The 15,950-nt window shown below is 40.8% G+C and overlaps 1 protein-coding gene across 14 annotated transcripts in view; it reads left to right on the top strand.

The window, feature by feature from the left end:
* Window positions 1–15,950, top strand: part of LOC124138722 (trichohyalin-like) — a 147,268-nt gene that overhangs the window by 67,588 nt on the left and 63,730 nt on the right. For all 14 annotated transcript variants that reach the window (XM_046505547.2, XM_048396185.1, XM_046505553.2 and 11 more), the window contains 3 exons: window positions 11,411–11,621; window positions 13,431–13,496; window positions 15,090–15,202. In XM_046505547.2, the coding sequence (XP_046361503.2) occupies window positions 11,411–11,621; window positions 13,431–13,496; window positions 15,090–15,202 (390 nt within the window). The remainder of the gene's footprint in view (window positions 1–11,410; window positions 11,622–13,430; window positions 13,497–15,089; window positions 15,203–15,950) is intronic.

The raw sequence follows: 15,950 nt of genomic DNA, 5'->3' as shown, positions 1-15,950 counted from the left end.
GTCCGTCAAGTGTTTATGTCATTTCAAGAACAAGGTCTCGTGAAAAACTATGAATGTCAAATTGTGTCGTTGTGTCAATTTTGCAGTCATGTGACCGACCTCATGTCCAATGGAAAAGCAGTATTTTGTGTAAACTTCAAAATATAAAATTATAGTTGCTTGCAATGAATAAATCAGTTTTATCCATGAGCTTATTACCAAGACACGAGTCAACAAGCACAAGGTCTACGTAGTGTTACCCAAATAACACACCTACCACCATCATGAATACTTTATATGTCTGTGTACACAATGTGTCGCCATCAGTCATGAATGCATAGCCCCGAAATTCTGTGTTGTAGTGACGTGTGTCTATAGATAAACTTAATGTATTTTCTATTTAAAGGCTTCAAAAATAAATTTAATACCTAAGGAAATATACAGGTTTCAAATCTATGTTTGAAACCTCTAAATTGAAAACAGTATGTTTATTTCCATTCTACAATAACAAAGTGAGGAAATTAATGTGAAATCTTTCGTAAAATGGTCGTGAGTAGTGATGAGACCCCGGTTGAGGCTGATGTATTTAGTAGGTTCAATGGTCAAATTCAGGGATTAATGAAGATGATTATTTTTCCGCATATGATTGCTTTTATATACTCAAGCTATAATTTTCACCATATTGCCGAACTGTCTCTACAATAAAATTCCCTAGCATATACCTTGTAAGTATTATTCTGAAGCTTCTCCCTTAGGGAAATGAGACCCATGAAGATCCGGGATAGAATAGGTCAGCAACCCATGCTTGCCGTAACAGGTGACTATGCAGCTAACGGGATCAGGTGGTCAGGCTCGCTGACTTGGTTGATGCATGTCATCGTATCACAAATGCGTGGATCGATGCTTATAATATCAATCACTGGATTGTCTGGTCCAGATATGATTATTTACAGACCGCTGTCATAAAATTGGAATATTGCTGATATTCCAGCTATATGATGGCAGTCTGTAATCAGAGCTCCAGATAAGCTGCGTATCTGCGTGAAATACGCATCAGAAATGCAGAAATATGCAGTAAAATAAAATCCAAGTGTATCAAATACGCAACAGACATTACAGATACGCTACATAAATAAAACTTGTGCCTATCATCAAAATATTGTGAAGTAACCCTGCGTATTCGATTAGCAAATCAGCAACTTATTTTGAAATTATAAACGGGCATTCCGTCAACCTTGCCAAACTCCACGATGACAGTTACCTCAGATCATTTGCCATCACACTTTCTTGTGGAAGTATCGTGGTATTTTTGAGTCCTATTAAGCTCTCGAACCCACACGACACCAGTTTGCAGGGACTAGATGAATAGTGTTTTTAAATATTTAACTTAAATACCCACATGTGTAAAAACAAGTGGGTAACAGAAATTTGAATACCCAGATAGAATTACTGATACCCAATGATTTTAAAATGCATGGGTAAAATACCCACATCACCAAAAGCTTATCTGGAGCTCTGTGTAATTAATCGAGTCTGGACCAGGCAATCTAGTGATTGATATCGTGAGCATCGATCCCCACTTCTATGATGCCATAAATGTTTTTGGCTATGGAAGCAAAGTCCTGTGATGTGGTAGACATGATGTCACACTATGTTATTGAGTAGCGTGGATGTAAAGGTATGCTGATGTCAGTCAGTCAGTTGTGTTCGTCAGGGTTTCTGGCTTAAATTGTATTGGCACAGATGCTTCTGATATTCTAGGTTCCGCAACACAATATTTCGAAGCAGATTTTGAGCAGGGTCATTATTTGATATACTGGTCAAGTTTGTGAAACATTTGCAGTGATTTTTTGTTGTTAAAAAAAATAGTTTTTTATGATTTAGTAATTTCAGAGGTACTTTTTAACATTGTATTTAACATTGCACTCTGTGCAATAATGTTCAATTTAGTATAACAGCCTCGTCCTCATGGCCCAGTGAAATCCAAGTCCCCTTGGCCAGGCCATCACATTAGTTAGAGCTATATTAACATGAATGCTCATTTTGTGTCTCTGAATCTGAAAACTTATACCATGTACATGAAGAATGCGTTTTTGTAAAGGAATTTTGGTTAAAAATTGAAGTGTACCTAAACTTGAAACTTGCATGTGATATTCATATTACCATGCTGGATAAGTTATTTTGCTACAACAAAACAACTATCTTTTCAACCATATAATTCTTCTTGCAAAGAAATACATTCACCAGTCAAGCATTAAGAAAACTCCATTATGCTTTCCTTTCTTCATAAAAATATTGAAAAATGTATGTAAAATAGAAAACTTTATCGCAATGAAAAATACTAGTATCAATAAATTTGACAGAAAATGAAAGGTTATATCTGCCTACTTAACATGCTTAATATAATTTCTCAGTCAATCAATATATGTACATACCCATATCTGATCATGTTTTAAGATTCTATGAATTGCTACACTTGTATACCTCATGTACCAATGGTACATTTATGTCCACTGAAATGAAATAAGAATATTTAAAAAAACACACAAAAAAAACATTAATTGGGGAATTGTAAGTTCCAATGTTGAAATTCTAGCTGACTAGTTGCAGACCTGGGTTCAACTATTGACCTGTGATGTCCAGGATGCCCCTGGTATGTCACACTATTATGGTCAAGCTTTAGTTGTCAAATGTGCAAATGTAGAACTAAGAGCTGAGGTGCTGATACAGAGCCTTCTTTGGGACCTTCAGTATAAGTCAACTGTGATTTAAGTTATAGGAAATTGTTTCAGTGACTGCAGGGTGAGTTGACTATGAAATATGCTGATGTCAGCAATTCCAACGGGAGTAATCCTTACTCCCCAATCAGAGCTAATGTAGGATGAAAATGGATTTATGACTTATCAATACAATTATCATTTCTTGTATAAGTATGTTTACCAGTCATTTCCCAATCTCATTAAAATCAGATCTAAGTTCTCGCTGTCGCTAAACAAAGATCTGAGGACATACCATTACGGGTCACGTCAGAACGACCTTTCGCGAACTTTGACTGACCACTGAAACGAATAACAAGAAGTCGATATGAGCCAATCAGAAAGCAGCTTTCTTGAGCTTTATGGCACTCATTCCAACCTGGCGACTTCCAATTCAGACTAAGCTTGAAAAATATATTGACACAGTTCTCAATTAAAATTTTGAAAACTGAACAAACAAACATTCCGGAATGTCTAATATATGGTTACGATTGTATGGCAGTGCTTCCCAGGTACTGTGCAATGCTTTCTCCGTTCAAATGTTAATCCTATGGAAGCGAGAGACAGCCGATAACTTTGACGGAATCGGTCGTAAGGGCCGTAACTGTCGTTCGGAATACCCCGTTTTAACGTTTTTGAAGATGCATGTTTAGAAAACACATTCTGACTGTCACTTTCATGATCTGGTAAGGGACGCTTTGATTGGTCGGATGAAAGGTCGTTCTGACGTGACCCGTAATGGGATGACCTAAGATCTTTGTTTAGCAATAGCGAGAACTAAGATCTGATTTTAATAAGATTGGTTATTTCCAGTTCATGATATAATCTTGACAGCTGATACTGCCAGTCAGTGCTTCAATGTGTGAATGTTTTGTGTTACCTGTTCTCCTAAATGCCTCTGATTAACTGGTATTCAATTGTGTTTGTTGTAACTCTCCAGAAAGTGTTGTTTTGCTATTTTAAATAGGGGCGGTCGGGTAGCCTAGTGGTTAAAGCGTTCGCTCGTCACGCCGACGACCCGGGTTCGATTCCCGACATGGATACAATGTGTGAAGCCCATTTCTGGTGTCCCCCGCCGTGATATTGCTGGAATATTGCTTAAAGCAGCGTAAAACCCCACTCACTCACTCACTCACTATTTTAAATAGATCTGCGAATATTAATCTGGTGAATATATTCACATTGAATCAGCTTGAATTTGCATATGAGGAATTGTTTATATTGATAGTTTTGCAAACTGTATTTTTTCCCAAATTTAGGGTCAGTGGTCATGAGAAAAATTACTTTTCAAAAGAATATTGTTTTTTATTAGATTCTCTTTGCAGTGAAATAAAGAAAAAATATATTTTGATGACAATTTAACTGGTTTTCCTTCCCAGTTTTGTCAACCATGATAACTAATTTGATTAATTACGAAAAATGATCAGACAAGAAAGATTTTTTTATTCTCCAGTCGTTCATTTGAGTGATTATGGAACATTTGTTGTGAAAGAGTATGTGTTATTGGGTAACCTACATGCCATTACACGATGACAAGTATTTCATATATATCTTATCCTGTCCTATGTGATATTATACCTGTGATACTGTCCAAAGAGAGAAATAAATGACATACGTACACTTTGTGTGTTTGTGACTATAAACATGAAGAAAATAAGTTGAACCATTTGTACCAAGAAGATGTATGCTTGAACTATATCAGCTGCGTACATGATTATTGTGGGTATTAAATCTCCATTCTTTAAGGATGAATACCCTATTCGCAACTATATTTGCAATTGTTTTCTCGAAATTTTGAGAAAATAATTGAAGTACCAAGAAAATAATCGATTCAATGAGAAAATACTCGAACTTTTGAGTTTTTGAAATAACGAGAAAACAATCGATGCAACAAGAAAACAATCGAAGTAACGGAATTTTTTAGTTTTTTAAATAAACTTGAAATAATGAGAAAATAATCGAAGCAAAGAGAAATATTTCTCCATTCTATAAGGATGAATACCCTTTTCGCATCTATAACTTCGTTTCATGCCCGAGTCAAGTAATACAACTGGAAAGGTACCCGTTCCTTTAGGGTATTCTCGCAGCTGAGAGACCGCCTCTGTAGTCTAGTGATATAGCGTCCACCCGGAGAATGGAAGGTCCGGGGTTCCATCCCCGGCCACGTAATACCAAAGACGTTAAAAGATGGTACTTGTTGTTACCCTGTGTGGCGCTTGACATTAAGGGGCTAAAACAAGAACTGGTCAGCTCGGAGTCAGTATACTGTGTCTGAGTAGGGTATTAAACTGTGGTATGCTATCTCAGTGAGCTAGCACTATAAATGAGCATCAGTCCGGACTAGTACAAGCAGCCACACACACATACGTGCATTCACAAGAGCAATAATCTCGGACGCGAAGTTAAACCCATTTTCACCTCACCTCACAGTTGAGAAATATCTATCAAATGTGGTAGAGATGGTGACATCACTCAGAATCAACTTTGGCAAGGGAACCTTGGTATTTACCAACATAGAGTAGTACCCTGGGCAGTCAGGGATATCAGCAATCAGTTTCTTGTCATGTTAACCGGTTGCTTCCTTGTTGTTTGAACTCCTCGTAAGGTTTGGATGTCTGTAATTACGGCGGAGGACGACAACTGAAGAAGACAGATGCACGTTGAAACAGGATCAGTTGTATATTCATCAGCTTTCTTGGAGATACAAAAAGTATCATTAATGTTAGGGCGGTTAGAGAAATGTCCTGTCAGTCAGCTATTTGGAAGTCAAAGGATCCTTGTTTGCATTTCTTCTTGCAAATCTGTTTTAGGGGGGGTGAGTGGGTTATTCAGTGAAATTTATAATTTTTCTTGAGATTTGTGAGTATTAAATTGAAGATGTACCATAGAAAGGACATACACCCAAGTCTGGGATTCATGAGTTCTACATTGATCAGTCCTACCACAGATCGGAGTCCAACCACAGATTGGAGTCCTAACAAGATCGGAGTCCTACAACAGATCGGAGTCCTACCATGGATCGGAGTCCTACCATGGATCAGAGTCCTACCACAGATCGGAGTCCTACCACAGATCGGAGTCCTACCACAGATCAGAATCCTACCACAGATCGGAGTCCTACCACAGATCAGAATCCTACCACAGATCGGAGTCCTACCACAGATCAGAATCCTACCACAGATTGGAGTCCTACCACAGATCGGAGTCCTACCATGGATCAGTCCTACCACAGATCGGAGTCCTACCACAGATCCTACCACAGATCGGAGTCCTACCACAGATCGGAGTCCTACCATGGATCGGAGTCCTACCACAGATCAGAGTCCTACAACAGATCAGAGTCCTACAACAGATCCTACCACAGATCGGAGTCCTACCACAGATCGGAGTCTTACCATGGATCAGTCCTACCACAGAACAGAATCCTACCACAGATTGGAGTCCTACCACAGATCAGAGTCCTACCACAGATTGGAGTCCTACCACAGATCGGAATCCTACCACAGATCGGAATCCTACCACAGATTGGAGTCCTACCACAGATCGGAGTCCTACCATGGATCAGTCCTACCACAGATCGGAGTCCTACCACAGATCCTACCACAGATCGGAGTCCTACCACAGATCAGAGTCCTACCACAGATCGGAGTCCTACCATGGATCAGTCCTACCACAGATGGGAGTCCTACCACAGATCCTACCAACGATCGGAGTCCTACCATGGATCGGAGTCCTACCACAGATCGGAGTCCTACCACAGATCAGAATCCTACCACAGATTGGAGTCCTACCACAGATCGGAGTCCTACCATGGATCAGTCCTACCACAGATCGGAGTCCTACCACAGATCCTACCACAGATCGGAGTCCTACCACAGATCGGAGTCCTACCATGGATCGGAGTCCTACCACAGATCAGAGTCCTACCACGGATCGGAGTCCTACCACAGATCAGAGTCCTACAACAGATCAGAGTCCTACAACAGATCCTACCACAGATCGGAGTCCTACCACAGATCGGAGTCTTACCATGGATCAGTCCTACCACAGAACAGAATCCTACCACAGATTGGAGTCCTACCACAGATCAGAATCCTACCACAGATCAGAGTCCTACCACAGATTGGAGTCCTACCACAGATCGGAATCCTACCACAGATCGGAGTCCTACCACAGATCGGAATCCTACCACAGATTGGAGTCCTACCACAGATCGGAGTCCTACCACAGATCGGAGTCCTACCATGGATCAGTCCTACCACAGATCGGAGTCCTACCACAGATCCTACCACAGATCGGAGTCCTACCATGGATCGGAGTCCTACCACAGATCGGAGTCCTACCACAGATCGGAGTCCTACCATGGATCAGTCCTACCACAGATCGGAGTCCTACCACAGATCCTACCACAGATCAGAGTCCTACCATGGATCGGAGTCCTACCACAGATCGGAGTCCTACCACAGATCAGAGTCCTACCACAGATCAGAATCCTACCACAGATCAGAGTCCTACCACATATCGGAGTCCTACCACAGATCGGAATCCTACCACAGATCGGAGTCCTACCACAGATCAGAATCCTACCACAGATCGGAGTCCTACCACAGATTGGAGTCCTACCACGGATCGAAGTCCTACTGCTGATGGGAGACCTACCATGGATCAGTCCTACTACAGATCAGAGTCCTACAGATCGGAATCCTACTACAGATCGGAATCCTACTACAGATCAGAGTTCTACCATGGATCAGTCCTACCACAGATCGGAGTCCTACCACAGATCCTACCACAGATCGGAGTCCTACCACAGATCGGAGTCCTACCACAGATCAGAATCCTACCACAAATCAGAATCCTACCATAAATCAGAATCCTACCACAGATCGGAGTCCTACCACAGATCCTACCACAGATCGGAGTCTTACCATGGATCAGTCCTACCACAGATCAGAATCCTACCATGGATCAGTCCTACCACAGATCAGAAACCTACCATGGATCAGTCCTACCACAGATCGGAGTCCTACCACAGATCCTACTACAGATCGAAGTCCTACCACAGATCGGAGTCCTACCACAGATCCTACCACAGATCGAAGTCCTACCACAGATTGGAGTCCTACCACAGATTGGAGTCCTACCATGGATCAGTCCTACCACAGATCGGAGTCCTACCACAGATCCTACCACAGATCGGAGTCTTACCATGGATCAGTCCTACCACAGATCAGAGTCCTACCATAGATCCTACCACAGATCGAAGTCCTACCACCGATCCTACCACAGATCGGAGTCCTACCACAGATTGGAGTCCTACCACGGATCGAAGTCCTACTGCTGATGGGAGACCTACCATGGATCAGTCCTACTACAGATCAGAGTCCTACAGATCGGAATCCTACTACAGATCAGAGTTCTACCATGGATCAGAGTCCTACTACATATCTGAGTCCAACTGCACATCGGAGTCCTACTGCTGATCAGAGTCCTACTACAGATCAGAGTTCTACCATGGATCAGAGTCCTACTACATATCTGAGTCCAACTGCACATCGGAGTCCAACTACAGATCAGAGTCCTACCATGGATCAAAGTCTTTCATGTAATAAACTTATACCTTGACCATCCCAAGAGCAGGAATCACTAATGCATGAAAGTTGATTGGTTTCAGAACATAAAGAATTGCCTGCATAAACCGACCATTATCATGTAGAGACATTGTTGTTGATCAAATGCCATCAATGTCAATTTTCTTAATAGATATATAGGTTTCACTCTTTGTTGTCCTATGACAAAGGCAGATTACCATGAGAATAGCCAGATCCTAAGCACCATGGGCATGGTCTAAGGCTCGTTACCACCAGTATGGTTTATAAGATAGTGTGTATATCAATAGATAAGGTGAATAGATGGGGGATTATTGCCTATGGTTATCGACATTGTGAATAGCATGGCCTTACATGGGAGGTGGCCTGTGCCAGTGAGTGACCACATTGTAAACAGCACCCTTGACATGTGTATGTGCCCCTCTATGATGAGATTGACGAGACTTTGATTGACTTTTTACCTCTTTATCAGTGACTGCTCACCTGGAAAACTGGTGTAGATATCATGTACATTTCATGTCAGAAAATTCTTCAGCATGTTACTACAGATGTTTGCAGAATGTTGTTTTGGGCAGGAGTAGGAGGTGAGAGCTTATCATTTTGACATTTTTGTCAGGAAAATTATTAATTAGATGGGGTTAACAAATATTTATGGTAGGAGTGAGTATGGTTTGACGCCGCTTTTAACAATATTCCAGCAATATCATGGCAGGGGACACCAGAAATGGGCTTCACACATTGTGCCCATGTTGAGTCGAACATCTGTCTTTGGCATGACAAGTGAATGTTTTAACCACTAGGCTACCCTACAGCCCCTTCAGGATAGGAGTTATAGCGATAAGACAAACTTGTTTTAATTCCTATGATTAAGAATACCTCAGGAAATTAGTTTTAGTTATTGTCTGTGTGACATGCAAAATAGTTACTATCTCACTATGTTTAGTGTAGTACTTAATGAATAAGACTTACTTATGGTTTAAACAAGGGGAGGTGAAGTGAAATGGGGTTTAATGTTGCTTCCAAGTTTATTGCATTTATATGGCGATGTGCACACAAATGTGTATCTGCATGAGTGTGTGTGTATGGCTGCTTGTACTCGTCTGGACTAAGGCCAATTTTATAGTGTTGGCCCACTGAGATACCATGCTGCAGTTTAACACGAACACTCAGACACAGTACACTGACTCCAGTACACCAGTCCTTGTTTTAACCCCCTATTGCCGAGCGCCAGACAGGATAACAACAACTACCATCTATTAACGTCTTTTGGTATGACCTGGCTGGGGATCGAATCCCCCGACCTTATGCTCTTCAGGCAGACACTCTACCACTAAACCACGGAGGCAGTCTGATTTAAACAAGTGCTTGTGTAGAGTGTGGGTGGATAAAAAACTAGGGCAATATAACTGAAAAAAAATGTATTCTAAATTTTGCTAGTTATTCTTGGAGAATACATATGCAGATTCCTTGCTTGGAATATAGACATCCCAAAAGAAGTTAAGGACCACTCAATTCTTTCTTAGAATGACAGGTTTGCTGTAGTAATATGAAAGAATCAGGCAATATTTTGTGGTAATACACTTAAAGAATAAGACGGACAGCTGACATAGAAGATGGAGTATCTTGCTCGATGAACAATCTCAATCATTACCTTGCATTGTATATATATGTACTCCGAGGGGCGGTGGGGTAGTCTAGTAGTTAAAGTGTTTGCTCGTTTGTTCGCTGTCCCACATGGGTACAATGTGTGAAGCCCATTTGTGGTGTCCCCTGCTGTGATATTGCTGGAATAGTACTAAAAGCCGGGTAAAATCAAACTCACTCACTCATTGTATATACTCGAGATGCAGTGTGATAAGTGTCACATGATCGGCTGATTCCATCATTGTGATACTTCCAACTTGAACAGGTGCTGAAACAATATGCCTGTAGGCATTTGTTTCATTGTGACTATGCAGTTGGGATGAACTATAGAGTGATTTATAGTATTATCACACTGGAACTATGCAGTTGGGATGAACTGTAGAGTGATTTATAGTATTATCACACTGGAACTGTGCAGTTGGGATGAACTGTAGAGTGATTTATAGTATTATCACACTGGAACTATGCAGTTGGGATGAACTGTAGAGTGATTTATAGTATTATCACACTGGAACTGTGCAGTTGGGATGAACTGTAGAGTGATTTATAGTATTATCACACTGGAACTATGCAGTTGGGATGAACTGTAGAGTGATTTATAGTATTATCACACTGGAACTGTGCAGTTGGGATGAACTGTAGAGTGATTTATAGTATTATCACACTGGAACTGTGCAGTTGGGATGAACTGTAGAGTGATTTATAGTATTATCACACTGGAACTGTCAGTTCAAGAAACATTTTTTGTTTTTATGTAGCCTTATTTACAGTGAAATGAATTTCAGTTTCTTTGAAGCAATGCATCACACTTCTTTACCAATTCATTTAGTTTATCAATTTCAACATTTTGTAGTAGCAATTTTTAGTATACATCTCTGGATTGTCTGGTCCAGACTTGATTATTTACATACTGCAGTCATATGGCTGGAACATTGCTATGTGTGGTGATAAAGGACATACAAATATTTTATTATTTTGGTGTATACACAAAATTTTTGGAATAACAAGTTTAACCAATGAGTTTGACATGAGGACTGCAACTGCTCAAGTCATAGAAACCCTTATAAAAGCAATGAAAGTCACTATCTCCAAGATATCTGTATATGGGAGGTTGTTCAATGTCAGTGTTCATACCTTTTATATTTTGTGATCCATACACTATTGACAAGAATCGATTTTCTATTAACATCCACCAATATCAGATCGGAAGTTATCAGCTTTATATCAACAAGCACTTATTCCCTGGTTATTAGGAGAAGACGTGTTTATACCTTCGTTGGTGTCAACAATAGAGCAAGGAATGAACAAACAATAGCGTCGTCAGTGACCTCACTCCAGGAGTTGACATAGGTGTTGATAAGTGTGCCTGTCATTGAGTCAAACATTAAATGATGGATGAAAATGAATTCTTGTCTTGTTCAGGCCTGAGAAGAGAATTGTGAGCGTGTACGAGGAGGACAGTGTGGATGAGACTTGTCGTGAGATCGAGCGAGAGACGGCGAGAATACGGCAAGAGATGGAACGAGAGAGGAGATCGCACTCAGTCTCCCCAACCAACCATCTCCGAAGTTCCAGCACCTCTCCAGTCCGAGCTGGCCCTATAGGAGTGAGTTCACCTGAGACTATGAGGAAGGTAAGTATTGATAGTTCAGGTCTGATCATGTTAATGGCTGTTGCCTGTGTATGTATGGCAATGAAAACACTGTTTCCTTGCACTCTTCTGCTTCAGTTGGAAATTCAACAAATATAACACTTTTGTGTATGTTACGTGATTTGTTCTGCATGACAATGGTAAGAAAACACATTGTGCCACAACATGTTCCTGTTTTGTGACCCACGGAAAGATGTGAATGTGTCTTAGTTTAGTTTGTAATCATGAAAATAGCACAAGTATTCTCAATAATTGAATAACTGTTGCTCTTGTGTGACCCCATCGGTTTGAAAAAACGAGGGGATGTAGCGATCATCCGTTTTCCATTTCTGGTGTAGAACTCCAGTCCTTTTTACTATCCCCCAGCATATAATGCGGTGGGATATAGTTGAAACCTCATCTGTATGTCCGTCCCTCTGTAACCATTTCGTATCCAGAGCACAACTTGAAAAACGTTCAATATCTTTCAACAAAACTTGGTGGTGCCTTTTGCAATTGAAGGATTTGGGACATTTCTTTTGCTCCATTTCCATGAAAACAATTGGATTTGGTCACAAGATGGGGTGGATGTCGTTCTCATAGCAGAGCTCGAAAATCATGAAATATATTCTTTTTAACAAAACATGCCAGGTTTATCAATTGTGTCCTAAAGTGGTGCCTTTATTTTGAATTTTTAGGAATACTTTCCATGCAGACAAATTGGACTCAGTCTGAAATGGTTTGGGTGTTTTTTTGTGAGAGGAAGCAGAACTCCAAAGCCATTGAATATATCTAGATGATGGTTGCTATACAGATCAGTCTAGTGGGAAACTGGTGTCTTTTTTATGTTTTCATGACAACAAGTTGAATTTTACTGAAAATGAGGGTAGTGCTCGTTTCCGGAGCAGAGCTCCATAACTGTTGAATATGATCTGGTTGAAACTTGCTGTACAGATCAGTCTAGTGGTGAACTGGTGCCTTTTGATGATTTGGGATTTTGAAAAATACTGAACAACATTGTTCCTTTCTTCACTGAACTGAAGGTATTCAATGGCCATGAACCAAAAGTGGGGTATAAGTAGCCAATTTCCAATTCCGAATTGCACCAGAACCCGGGAGGATGTGTCATCTCGTGATGAATGATGACTCTTGTCCATGACTCTCAAAATGCTTCTTTGACCACCAAAACCTGCATGTTGTGTTATTATTACCACCACCATCTGACACTGAATTGGTCCCCAGCATCCTATGCTGGTCATCAAAGCAATTTGGTGGATCGAGTGGTTGAGCTCAGTGACTCGGTTGATTGTAGTATCAGTCACAGGATTGTCTGCTCCAGGCTCAATTATTTACTAGCTGTCATCATAAAACTGGAATATTGCTGATTGAGGTATTAAACAACAAACAAACAAACCATCTCTTCCCTGAAAGCCTTGTTGTTTAACGTCACGCTCAGCAATATTTCATCTATATGACAGCAACCTGTAAATAATCGAGTCTGGACCAGACAATCCAGTAATTGACATCATGAGCATCAGTCAACGCAATGGGGATACGATGACATGCATCAACCAAGTCAGCGAGCCTGACCACCCAGTCCCATTTGTCGCCTCCAGTCATTGACATTGTGAGGAACGTTCCACACCATTTTGGTGTGATGACACGCAATCAACTAAGTCACCGAGCCAGACCTCCAATCGGTCACCTCATCTGACCAGCATAGGTTGCTGGGGAGCTGTTCTAACCTGGAGACCCAACAGAAGTACATAATGACATAAAACACATGAACCTCCGCATCATTGACTGTTCCAGGTGTACACCACGAGCCGGGATGGAGCAGGGAAGAGGCAGACACAAGCTGAGGAAGAGGAGAGAGAGGTAAACTTAGAAGTATTTGGGAGATCAAATTTGTGGCATCAATTTTTGTACAAACTTCATTTGGTTGGAGGCATGTCCAGTTGATCATTTAAAAGGCAAAATGTGCATTGCAAGACATCATTAAGCTGCATATTGTTCTGTGGTATGGTCAATATGCCCTTCATGAAAAGGGTTTGTCAGTACCATACCCGTGCTCATGGGTTTCACCCAAGTGGTAAATGTCTAAGACCTGCATCTCTTGGGGCTTTCCTCCCACATTAAGCTGACAGGCCGTGATATGACTGGAATACTGTTAAAAGCGGCGTTAAACACAACTCACTCACTCACTCATGAAAAGGCAATGGTTCTATGAGCAACATCATCCCAACATGCTGAACCCAAGTTTCTGCCAAGTGTTTCAAACATTTCAAGTCGTGTCTCGCATCGTTGTTGAGATTTGACATTGTGGTGTTCATTACAGAAACAGTCCCACGCATCTGTAAGTGTGTCCTGCTGTCTCTGCAGTGCGTGTCATAGAGAGTACTTAGTTATATTAGTTGGCTAGTTGCAGCTCATGGACCAAAGAACTGGAGGCCAAATGCAAGGCAAATTCAGTCAGTCATTGTTCAGTAGACTAACATAGAATCTATGGACTCTTTTATTACAATATTAATTTCTCTCTTCTGAACATTGATTTTTCTAATGCAGATTTCATATGTGGAATATAAGTAGCGAGACTTGCCGATGTTTTGTAACAATGTAGATTGCTCTTCATAGAAATAGATGAAAATATTTTTATTTTTTTCCAATGATGATAATGAGTACAAATAGATATTATGACAAAATCCTTTTTCATAACTGATAAGATGTCCTAATGTTTATGGTTATGAAAGATATTGAGAATCTTATTGAAAATTGAAGTTATTTTGAAGGAAACTCGTCATACATGGAAGGATGGGCTGGTGTAGAGAGATGTATGGCGTCTACATAAACTTTTGCAACACCCAAACATGTGTACATTTTTCATGGCCTACCCTGTAATCCAAACATAGTTTGTTTTTAAATATTACACAAATGATCTATCAATAATTGTTAATTCATGACACTTGATCCCCCTGAACTTGAAAGCTCCTCAGAGTGTATCTACAGTGATGAGATTTAAGGAATTCTAATGCTTTCTCCGAAAGCTAGGATACCTAGGTTTATGGTTGTTGGTGTGTAGTACACCTGTCAGTGGATTAGTTGGTAACACTGAGCCATCTCTGGTGTTAAAAGTCTAAGTGTAATCATATAGGAAGTTTAAAGGGGGACTAGCCTCAAGGAGAATGGCAGTCCTACCACATTTGAGTCAAGTCTCCAACTTCAGTGTTTCATGATATCCACCCATCCATATAAGAGTGAGGGGCTGGTCATTTATGGGGTGGGGTGTGAGTGAGAAAGACCAATGGACCAGCCCCTATATAATGTTAATATTTATGATTTTTATGTTTGAAAAAAATAGACCTGTGTCATTTTGCAGAGTGCAAAGAGAGTTCCAGATGTTGCTTCCGGTTGATGATGTCCAAAGTTGATGATGTTGTTAAAGTGTCATGCTAACTTATAGTGTTTCTTCAGGTGCTGACACAGGAGATTAAGACACTCCGCCAGGCACTCCATGCATCTCGGCTGGAGCTGAGGGAGGCGGAGACATCGCTCAAAGGCACGCGAGAGAAGTCTGAGGATGCCCGGTGAGAGGCTGTGAGATGGAAATGTGGCAAAGCATACAACCCCTCATACAATCATCACAACCTCCTTACAATCATCACAACCCGGGTCCCCCTTTCAATCATCACAACCCCACTTTAATAATCACAACCCTTCTTCAGTCTCCACACCCCCCCCCCCCCCCCCTTTCTGTCATCACAACCTTTTGAACAATCATCACAACCCCTTATAAAATCATCACAACCTTTCTCTTTCTTACAAACATCACAACCCCTCTTTCAGTCATCACATTAACACAAATGGTGGCCTGTGAATATGACTGCAAATGTCAGACAAATTATTGGTTGATATGAGCAATATCCCATGGCATCATTGGTTGATATGAGCAATAACCAATGGCATCATTGGTTGATATGAGCAATATCCCATGGCATCATTGGTTGATATGAGCAATATCCCATGGCATCATTGGTTGATGTGAGCAATACCCCATGGCATCATTGGTTGATATGAGCAATATCCCATGGCATCATTGGTTGATGTGAGCAATACCCCATGGCATCATTGGTTGATATGAGCAATATCCCATGGCATCATTGGTTGATATGAGCAATAACCAATGGCATCATTGGTTGATATGAGCAATATCCCATGGCATCATTGGTTGATATGAGCAATAACCAATGGCATCATTGGTTGATATGAGCAATACCCCATGGCATCATTGGTTGATATGAGCAATATCCCATGGCATCATTGGTTGATGTGAGC

The sequence above is a fragment of the Haliotis rufescens genome, unplaced genomic scaffold, assembly GCF_023055435.1.
Source record: "Haliotis rufescens isolate VD_foot unplaced genomic scaffold, xgHalRufe1.0.p SCAF_15, whole genome shotgun sequence".
NCBI classification, from domain to species: domain Eukaryota; kingdom Metazoa; phylum Mollusca; class Gastropoda; order Lepetellida; family Haliotidae; genus Haliotis; species Haliotis rufescens.
This window is presented reverse-complemented; position numbering and strand designations above follow the sequence as displayed.